The sequence below is a fragment of the Coregonus clupeaformis genome, chromosome 28 (genome assembly GCF_020615455.1).
Source record: "Coregonus clupeaformis isolate EN_2021a chromosome 28, ASM2061545v1, whole genome shotgun sequence".
NCBI lineage: Eukaryota > Metazoa > Chordata > Actinopteri > Salmoniformes > Salmonidae > Coregonus > Coregonus clupeaformis.
Genome location: NC_059219.1, coordinates 30,706,274 through 30,717,618, shown reverse-complemented (window position 1 = coordinate 30,717,618; position 11,345 = coordinate 30,706,274). Strand labels below are relative to the sequence as shown.

Genomic DNA, 11,345 nt, shown 5'->3' with positions numbered 1-11,345 from the left:
TTTCTATCTCTTTGAGTCAACTACTCACCACGTTATGCACTGCAGTGCTAGCTAGCTGTAGCTTATGCTTTCAGTACTAGATTCATTCTCTGATCCTTTGATTGGGTGGACAACATGTCAGTTCATGCTGCAAGAGCTCTGATAGGTTGGGGCACGTTCTCCGGAAGTTGTCATAATTACTGTGTAAGACTATGGAAGGGGGTGAGAACCATGAGCCTCCTAGGTTTTGTAATGAAGTCAATGTACCCAGAGGAGGACAGAAGCTAGCTGTCCTCCGGCTACACCATGGTACTACCCACCAGAGTGCTGCTGAGGCTACTGTAGACCTTCATTGCAAAACAGTGTGTTTTAATGTACTATTTGGTGACGTGAATCAGTGAAGGCTCCTCAGAGGAGGAAGGGGAGGACCATCCTCCTCAGTGAATTTCAAAAAATTTTTTAGAGTGAAACATTAAAAAGGTTATCATTTTTAGATAAAACTATCGACCTGTTACAGTTCATAGAAGGAAATCAGTCAATTGAAATAAATTAATTAGGCCCTAATCTATGGATTTCACATGACTGGGCAGGGGCGCAGACATGGGTGGGCCTGGGAGGGCATAGGCCCACCCACTTAGGAGCCAGGTCCACCCACTGGGGAGCCAGGCCCAGCCAATCAGAATGAGTTTTTCCCCACAAAAGGAATTTATTACAGACAGAAATACTTCTCAGCACCCCCCCTCCCCCGACGATCCTGCAGGTGAAGAAGCAGGATGTGGTGGCGTGGTTACATGTGGTCTGCGGTTGTGAGGGCAGTTGGATGTACTGCCAAATTCTCTCAAATGACGTTGGCGGCAGCTTATGGTAGAGAAATGAATATTAAATTCTCTGGCAACAGCTCTGGTGGACATTCCTACCTCAAAACTTAAGACATCTGTGGCATTGTGTTGTGTGACAAAACTGCACATTTTAGTGGCCTTTAATGTCCCTAGCACAAGGAGCACCTGTGTAATGACCATGCTTCTTGATATGCCACATCTGTCAGGTGGATGGATTATCTTGCCAAAGGAGAAATGGGGCGGCAGGTAGCTTAGTGGTTAAGAGCGTTGTGCCAGTAACCATCCAGGCTCTGTCGTAGCCTGCCGCGACCGGGAGACCCATGGGGCGTAGTGCAATTGGCCCAGTGTCTTCCAGGGTAGGGGAGGGAATGGCCGGCAGGGATGTAGCTCAGTTGGTAGAGCATGGCGTTTGCAACGCGAGGGTTGTGGGTTCGCTTCCCACGGGGGGCCAGTATGAAAAAATAAATAATGTATGCACTCACTAACTGTAAGTCGCTCTGGATAAGAGCGTCTGCTAAAATGACTAAAATGTAATGTAAAATGTAACCGAAAGGTCGCTGGTTCTAATCCCCGAGCCGACTAGGTGAAAAATCTGTTGATGTGCCCTTGAGCAAGGCACTTAACCCTAATTGCTCCTGTAAATCGCTCTGGATAAGAGCGTCTGCTAAATGACAAAATAACTAACAGGGATGTAAACAAAATTTGAGAGAAATAAGCTTTTCGTGCATATGGAACATTTCTGGGATCTTTTATTTCAGCTCATGAAAAATGGGACCAACACTTTACATGTTGCGTTTATATTTCTTATCCATTTGTCATTAACGCTAATGCCAATATTATGCAATTGTTGCAGCCTGGTTATCAATAGATCCATCTATCAGCCTGCAGTAAAATTATTTTGATTTGCAAATGAAACGTGTTTATTTAAAAATTCTCTGTTTACACACGTTGTAGATTCTTTCTTTTTTTTACCAGTTGAGGGTTGTGAACACCCACTGATGCTGCGCAATAGCGTAATCGACCCAGACACACCGTGGCATCCAAGCAACGGTTGTATTTGTCGGGGACAGCAGGAAACAAGTAGCCTAATTGGTTTAATAGCCTAAGCCTACTATCGATTGTGCCATATTTATTTTGTGCTCAACCACTCCCACTATAAGGTGAACTGAACAACACGCTTACTGAGTCCTGACAACTCTGCTTTCATTTGGACGCTTTTGGAGTCGGTTTGGAGATGACAACGCCGCTTTTGAAGTGCGCAATCATGTGGCATTCTGCTTGAAAGTGTATTTTATTGTATGAAGTATTGGCTCTTAATTTTTTTATTATAACGGAATATAGCCAACGCATCTTGTGTGAGTTGAAAAAAGTTCCAGAGGAGAGTGAAATACATTCATTGGGTATGGTCACAATACGAAGAAAACGATGTCGCATTATTGTGAGGATCTTCTCCGCTTGGAAATGTAAGTGGTTATGTTACGCTTTCTACTGCTTGGACCTTTTCTTTTGTTTGGCCGCCCTCTGCGAGTCTTTTCTATGAGACTCAATCTCTTCCCTTATAGCCTAATTTTCATCTGGTACAAGAATAGTTTCACTAGTAGTTCTAAACTACATGGTGGTTCGAGCTATTTCACTGTAAGAAGCCTACTAAACGAGCATTAAAAAACATCCAGATGGTTATCTAATTTAATAGCTAATGCCTCATGAGTTTAGTTCAACTGTCTAACCCCATCAGAACCCAAAATATAGGTTACTGCAATGTTTGGTTGTAAACAATGTTAATATAAACAAACACTGTATAGCCTCAACACATCGTTAAAACTATCATTTTGATATCATGGATCGTGAATCCTTGCATCCACAGCTCTATGAATTTGAGTGGTTACATTTCTCCAGGTCCATCCCTCAGTTTTTACCAAAACAGAGGCGGGGTGGACGCTTTTTTGTTTTAATTAAGGACTCTAGCTTTAAGGTTATTTTGCAGAGAAAACAAGTTAATCACTGTCATATGACTGTATTGGATGCCAAAACCCATCTCTCTCTTTGTCTCTCTCTCTCTCAGCTCTTTTTGAATGGGACGCCTAAGAGTGGCTCATAAGATGTTTGCAACTTCTTCACCAACAACCTGAAACAGTAGAATGTGTCCCGTTGTGCCACAACCGCTGTGTGTGTCCATTGACGGGCACTTTATGGTTACCTTGGCATTCCTTCTGTCCATGTGTCTGTCCTGTACGACGATCACGGCTGCCTGCCCACCACCCTGCCTGTGTGCCAGCGACATCATCTCCTGCAGTGGTCGCAATCTGTCAACCGTTCCCCCTGACCTCCCTGGCTATATCACCCGATTGGACCTCAGCCACAACGTCCTCTCTGCTCTGCTTTTGGATTGGTCAGACCGGCGTCTGGACAGGCTGACCGCGCTGGTCCTCAGCAGAAACGCCATTACCCATCTGGCACCGGACGCCTTCGCCCCCACCCCTCACCTCCGCCACCTGGACCTCTCGTCCAATGGGCTGTCTTGGCTCAACGCGTCTGCCTTCCATGGGCTCGGGGAACTGGAAGTGCTACTTCTGTTTGGGAATCGAATCAGCCAGACCATGGCGGGAGCCTTCCAGGGGCTGAACAGCCTGGAAAGGCTGTATCTGGGCAGGAACAGACTGGCTGCCTTCCCCCTGGAGCTCTACCAGGGAGATGGGGCTCTGCCACGCCTGCGTTTCCTGGATCTGTCGATGAACATGGTGAGGCAGGTGCCCGTGCAGAGCCTCCTCTCTCTGGCCACCTGGCAGCAGGGTGGCATCTACTTGCAGGGGAACCCGTTGGTGTGCGACTGTGCCCTGCGCGCCATGCTTGAGTACTGGGAGAGGAGGCAGTACCGTCCCCTACTGGACTTCAGAGAGGAGTATCCATGCAGCCTGGGTCAGGAGGAGTGGCTGAATTGTTCTGGCAGCCCTCAGGGTGGGTTCCATGGAACTGTAGAAGTGTCTTGCCAGGCAGAGCCTGGCGATTGGCTCATGGTGCCGTGTCCCGGCGTTTCTCTCCCCCTCCGGGAAGAGGTGGTGGTGTTCTGGGTGACCCCGGGCGATGGATCCCCGGCACTGGGCGTAACAGGCGATCAGAGCAGCCGCCTCACGGTCCTCACCAACGGTACCCTGGAGATCCGAGGGGCTCTCCTGGAGGATTCAGGGACTTACTCCTGCGTGGCAGTCCGCGGACGACACCGGAGCCCCAACGAGACTTTGGAGGTCACCGTCTCCGTAGGTAACACCAGCGGACCAGGCGAGAGCAGGGAGGAACGTGGCAGCGGCGGGGAGCATTTTAACACGGCCTTTACCACGCTGGCGTCCTGTGTGGTCAGCATCATCCTGGTGCTCCTCTACCTGTACCTCACTCCCTGCCGTTGCCATGGCGGAAGGGCAGGGGGCGTTGGCGGGTGCGGCGGGCGAGCCATGCTCCTCTGTGCAGACCCCAGGGAGGTGGAGCTCGCAGACAGAAGGGTCACCGGTGGAAAGCGGGTGGCCTTCCTCGAAACGGGGGACGAGCACCCCCACAAATGCAGCGCCAAGCACCCAGTAATGGACACTGCAGCCACAGAGGGCATTTTGAAGAATGGAAGCAGAGCCTTGGAGCAGGTCCTGGAAGACTACGTTGCGTAGCATTGTGTCTATCCTTCAAGCTCCACCAAGCTCTCACTGGACTAGACTACACCATGCAAAATGGACTGTTTGTAACATGGTTCTCAAAATGTCAAATATTGAAACCTCGCATTGAGAATCCATACATGAAAGTAGTTTTAACATCAGACCGCTTTTTAATTTTATGCCTACTGTGTGGACAGCTATGGAAACATCCAGTAGTGGGTTTCTGTAGGTCAAAGTTTCATATACACATGAACTTCCAACTTCCACATTCTGTGAAACACACGTGTGTAATGCATTATGTAGGCTTTCATGGATCTATCATTTCATGTTGTATATACAGGATACACATGGTATACACTGTCCAACCAAATGCTTACTAGCAGGTTCCTAGTCTGTCATAAGGTGTCATGCACTATTATGAATGATCATAACGGGGCGAACACTGTAAATGTATTCTTAATGTATTATATGTAGGTTGAATGGATGCATTCAGACAAAAATGCCAAAGTCGACCCTGATCAGTGTCTGGGAACTAGCCAGCTCTAGCCCCAAGCCTCCCATGACCTATATACTATTGTTGTTCTCGGTTATTTTTGTAGGTGTGACTGTGAATAGAGTTTTTCAAGGTGAGGAAGGGACTGATATGTTACTGCTGGTGTTAATATATTGAACTAACTTGGATATTGACATTAATTTAGAAGACCTACATTCCATTGTCTCAATGTTGTATCTTCCTTTAAGTACAGCACCAGTCAAAAGTTTGGACACACCTACTCATTCAAGGGTTGTTCTTTATTTTTACTATTTTCTACATTGTAGAATAATAGTGAAGACATCAAAACTATGAAATAACACATATGGGATCATGTAGTAAGCAAAAAAAAGTGTTAAAACAAATCAAAATATATTTTAGATTTGAGATTCTTCAAAGTAGCCACCCTTTGCCTTGATGACAGCTTTGCACACTCTTGGCATTCTCTCAACCAGCTTCACCTGGAATGCTTTTCCAACAGTCTTGAAGGAGTTCCCACATATGCTGAGCACTTGTTGGCTGCTTTTCCTTCACTGCGGTCCAACTCATCCCAAACCATCTCAATTGGGTTGAGGTCAGGTGATTGTGGAGGCCAGGTCATCTGATGCAGCACTCCATCACTCTCCTTCCTTCTTAACTGCTGGTTAAGTGTGCCTGGAATTCTAAATAATCACCAGCAGTGTCACCAGAAAAGCACCATCACACCTCCACCTCCATGCTTCATGGTGGGAACCACACATGTGGAGATCATCCGTTCACCTACTCTGCGTCTCACAAAGACACTGCGGTTGGAACCAAAAATATCAAATTTGGACTCATCAGACCAAAGGACAGATTACCACGGGTCTAATGTCCATTTCTCATGTTTCTTGGCCCAAGCAAGTCTCTTCTTATTATTGGTGTCCTTTAGTAGTGGTTTCTTTGCTGCAATTCGACCATGAATGCCTGATTCACACAGTCTCCACTGAGCAGTTGATGTTGAGATGTCCCTGTTACTTGAACTCTGTGAAGCATTTATTTGGGCTGCAATTTCTGAGGCTGGTAACTAATGAACTTATCCTCTGCAGCAGAGGTAACTCTGGGTCTTCCTTTCCGGTGGTGGTCCTCATGAGAGCTAGTTTCATCATAGCGCTTGATGGTTTTTGCGACTGCACTTGAAGAATCTTTCAAAGTTCTTAAAGTAATGATGGACTGTCGTTTCTCTTTGAATATTTGAGCGGTTCTTGCCATAAAATGGACTTGGTATTTTACCAAATAGGACTATCTTCTGTATACCCCCCCTACCTTGTCACAACACAACTGATTGGCTCAAACGCATTAAGAAGGAAATAAATTCCACAAATTAACTTTTAACAAGGCACACCTGTTAATTGAAATGCATTCCAGGTGACTACCTCATGAAGCTGGTTGAGAGAATGCCAAGAATGTGCAAAGCTGTCATCAAGGCAAAGGGTGGCTACTATGAAGAATCTCAAATATACATTTACATTTTAGTCATTTAGCAGACGCTCTTATCCAGAGCGACTTACAGTTAGTGAGTGCATACATTTTCATACTGTCCCCCCGTGGGAAACGAACCCACAACCCTGGCGTTGCAAGCGCCATGCTCTACCAACTGAGCTATAAAATATATTTTGATTTGTTTAACACTTTTTTGGCTACTACATGACTCCATATGTGTTATTTCATAGTTTCCACTATTCTACAATGTAAAACTAAAGAAAAACCCTTGAATGAGTAGGTGTGTCCAAACTTTTGACTGTTACTGTATATATGCATTTCAGATGAGTTTTTTTCAGAGCTTTTTTATCCATAAATTACCTCTAAACAGTGCAAGAGACCTGATATATCTTGCAGACACCATTTTTAGAAAGAAAACACTTAATTTAATCTTAGCGTTAGGCTGTAATGGAATAAAGCTTTAAACAGTGTTTTCACGTCCTTCGAGGTGATGGACTGGACAGGTGTTGATTGCCGAGATTCCACCCCACTGACAGTTCTCTAGGGGACAGATTTAACTAGGTTTCCATTCCCCCCCATGACAAGGTAACTGACATCCAGATGTGACTTAGCATGTCAAATTGAATGGTCCCTGTACCAAACCTACATGTTTATAGACAAAGTCCAGAGTTACATGTTATGTTTTTTTTTTTGTTTTTTTTTTACAAACTGTGTTGTGAGTATTATGTGATCACAGTATACCACAGCTAAATGTGACTTGTACAGACATGAAGTACCAGGATAGAACCTAGTGATGTGAAGTATCTGAAGAAGGAATCTGATTAACTAAAATCTGTGACCATTTTTAAGGCAGTGTTGTCTAGTGCAGAGAACGTTGTATGTACGGGACAAACAAGTGTGATCTGAACCCCTAGCCCCCATCCCTTCTGTGTTTACAGGTCTGAAGGAGCTGGATAGATGTAAGCAACAATGGTGATGGCACCGTCTAGCCTATTCAGTGGGCTTTGGGGAGCTTCCGCCATATTGTTTACACATATCAGGTTTCTCCAGATCTGCAAACAACAAGGGAGTAGGAGCTTCTTTCAGTCTACTCATTGTATTTCATTCAGTTTTCTATAGAATGTTTGTCAAATGGAACGTAAAACTACCATGTCCCATTTCCCAAGACTCAGTCCTCCCCTTTAGTCATGTCCTGGGTATTTTGTCACCTCTAGCTAGTAGCTACAGTATCTGAGCCCTAGTTTTTACAACCATGACCTGTGCCCTTTCACCAATGGTCTTGTCCTTGACTCCTCAGATAGGAATATTGTTAGATGTAGTTACTGTATTTCCTGTGTGCTAAATATGTTTTGCCATTGCCAAGCTCGTTCCCATGTAAGCAATGCTGCCAAGCTTGCATCATATAAAAAGGTTTTGAATCAAACGTGACATGTAAATTGTCTACCTATCTGAAGGATTACTGTTTCATTTATCTGGGTAACGCTGTTCTCATTTGTCACGGAATGTATGCAAAAGTTGTCATTCTCGTAACATAACATTTTGCTATCAAATGTATTGCAATGTTTAGAGGTATGAATTAATTCAATCATGGAATAGAACAAAGTTTGAGAGAGGTGTGAGGGATTTCTTGCTCACTAAATGCAAAGTGTTTGTTTGGTCATTGACATTGCCTCGTTAAGTAAACCTCAGCTCATTTGCCATCCATGTGACAGGGGAATGGTCAGCAATAAGCTACGCCAGAAACCACCCATAAAGTAGATCAAAAGAAATGTTATTCCGTTCAGGGTTATTTTATGGAAATGTGGTCCAATAAAAAGCGAGGCTCCATCCAATTGATCTTTTAGCTACGTTTTCAAAAGGCCTTTCATTCAACAAAGGAAAAGAGGATCTTTACAAAAACGACATTTCATGCTTTAGTATGTTGTAGTCTGTACTGTAGGAACAGAACAAACTATTATTGATTTAATGCTTAAAGCCACAGGGATGCTGGCGCTGTAGCGGATTTTAGATCGCACTGTCTCGCTAACTGTAACAGAAAAGCCACGTCAACAACGGATCTCTTTGCTGTCATTACCATAACTGTAGGGGAGTTAGAGGAATATGTAGGATGAAACTCTGCCTCCATGACAGTTATATCATTGATGAAGGGGCAAGACGAGGCAAGCATTTGTGTACGGCAACTCACAAATGGTTTCCTCATGCAATTACATAGTTTAGAGTACAGTATGGCCATAGTGTACCATATTCTGAACTGTGTAGTTTTTGGTTTTGAAGTTCTCCCTAAAACAAAAATTGCCCGCAAACTTATGTGAAAACAACTTTGTTTGGGCTTTCTTCTCCTAAGAAGAAGAGCAGGGAGCTACCACCACACGGACTATAGGCATGGCTTCTGTAATAATGACAGCTGAGAGATGTTACAGTGAGGGGGAAAAAGTATTTGATCCCCTGCTGATTTTATATGTTTGCCCACTGACAAAGACATGATCAGTCTATAATTTTAATGGTTGGTTTATTTGAACAGTGAGAGACAGAATAACAACAAAAAAATCCAGAAAAACGCATGTCAAAAATGTTATAAATTGATTTGCATTTTAATGAGGGAAATAAGTATTTGACCCCTCTGCAAAACATGACTTAGTACTTGGTGGCAAAACCCTTGTTGCCAATCACAAAGGTCGGACGTTTCTTGTAGTTGGCCACCAGGTTTGCACACATCTCAGGAGGGATTTTGTTCCACTCCTCTTTGCAGATCTTCTCCAAGTCATTAAGGTTTCGAGGCTGACGTTTGGCAACTCGAACCTTCAGCTCCCTCCACAGATTTTCTATGGGATTAAGGTCTGGAGACTGGCTAGGCCACTCCAGGACCTTAATGTGCTTCTTCTTGAGCCACTCCTTTGTTGCCTTGGCCGTGTGTTTCAGGTCATTGTCATGCTGGAATACCCATCCACGACCCATTTTCAATGCCCTGGCTGAGGGAAGGAGGTTCTCACCCAAGATTTGATGGTACATGGTCCCGTCCATCGTCCCTTTGATGCGGTGAAGTTGTCCTGTCCCCTTAGCAGAAAAACACCCCCAAAGCATAATGTTTCCACCTCCATGTTTGACGGTGGGGATGGGGTTCTTGGGGTCATAGGCAGCATTCCTCCTCCTCCAAACACGGCGAGTTGAGTTGATGCCAAAGAGCTCGATTTTGGTCTCATCTGACCACAACACTTTCACCCAGTTCTCCTCTGAATCATTCAGATGTTCACTGGCAAACTTCAGACGGCCCTGTATATGTGCTTTCTTGAGCAGGGGGACCTTGCGGGCGCTGCAGGATTTCAGTCCTTCACGGCGTAGTGTGTTACCAATTGTTTTCTTGGTGACTATGGTCCCAGCTGCCTTGAGATCATTGACAAGATCCTCCCGTGTAGTTCTGGGCTGATTCCTCACCGTTCTCATGATCATTGCAACTCCACGAGGTGAGATCTTGCATGGAGCCCCAGGCCGAGGGAGATTGACAGTTCTTTTGTGTTTCTTCCATTTGCGAATAATCGCACCAACTGTTGTCACCTTCTCACCAAGCTGCTTGGCGATGGTTTTGTAGCCCATTCCAGCCTTGTGTAGGTCTACAATCTTGTCCCTGACATCCTTGGATAGCTCTTTGTTCTTGACCATGGTGGAGAGTTTGGAATCTGGTTGATTGATTGCTTCTGTGGACAGGTGACTTTTATACAGGTAACAAGCTGAGATTATGAGCACTCCCTTTAAGAGTGTGCTCCTAATCTCAGCTCGTTACCTGTATAAAAGACACCTGGGAGCCAGAAATCTTTCTGATTGAGAGGGGGTCAAATAATTTCCCTCATTAAAATGCAAAACAATTTATAACATTTGTCTGCATGCGTTTTTCTGGATTTTTTGTTGTTGTTATTCTGTCTCTCACTGTTCAAATAAACCTACCATTAAAAATATAGACTGATCATTTCTTTGTCAGTGGGCAAACGTACAAAATCAGCAGGGGATCAAATACTTTTTCCCCCTCACTGTAAGTATGTGTGCCTATTGATAAATTAATATTGATGATGTTATGATGAACATGTTTGTATGATATACTAAAAAAAATTATGGTAATTTTTGTCAAATACATACGTTAAAACACGTACAGTTGAAGTCGGAAGTTTACATACACCTTAGCCAAATAAATTTAAACTCAGTTTTTCACAATTCCTGCCATGTAGTCCTAGTAAAAATTCCCTGTCTTAGGTCAGTTAGGATCACCACTTTATTTTAAGAATGTGAAATGTCAGAATAATAGTAGAGAGACTGATTTATTTCAGCTTTTATTTCTTTCATCACACTCAATTTACATACATTCAATTATTATTTGGTAGCATTGCCTTTAAATTGTTTAACTTGGGTCAAACGTTTCGGGTAGCCTTCCACAAGCTTCCCACAATAGGTTGGGGGAATTTTGGCCCATTCCTCCTGACAGAGCTGGTGAAACTGAGTCAGGTTTATAGGCCTCCTTGCTCACACACGCTTTTTCAGTTCTGCCCACAGATTTTCTATAGGATTGAGGTCAGGGCTTTGTGATGGCCACTCCAATACCTTGACTTTGTTGTCCTTAAGCCATTTTGCCACAACTTTGGAAGTATGCTTGGGGTCATTGTCCATTTGGAAGACCCATTTGCAACCAAGCTTTATCTTCCTGACTGATGTCTTGAGATGTTGCTTCAATATATCCACATAATTTTCCTTCCTCATGATGCCATCTATTTTGTGAAGTGCACCAGTCCCTCCTGCAGCAAAGCACCCCCACAGCATGATGCTGCCACGCCTGTGCTTCACGGTTGGGATGGTGTTCTTCGGCTTGCAAGCACCCCCTTTTTCCTCCAAACATAACGATGGTCATTATGG

The 11,345-nt window shown here is 44.3% G+C and overlaps 1 protein-coding gene across 1 annotated transcript; it reads left to right on the top strand.

Annotated features, from left to right (window-relative positions):
- The first annotated feature begins 1,864 nt into the window (after positions 1 to 1,864).
- LOC121542506 (amphoterin-induced protein 2-like) lies at positions 1,865 to 5,190 on the top strand. Its single transcript, XM_041851900.1, has 2 exons — positions 1,865 to 2,281; positions 2,881 to 5,190. The coding sequence occupies exon 2, from the start codon at positions 2,957 to 2,959 to the stop codon at positions 4,469 to 4,471; it is 1,515 nt and encodes a 504-aa protein (XP_041707834.1). The 5' UTR covers positions 1,865 to 2,281; positions 2,881 to 2,956; the 3' UTR covers positions 4,472 to 5,190.
- Positions 5,191 to 11,345: the final 6,155 nt, after the last annotated feature.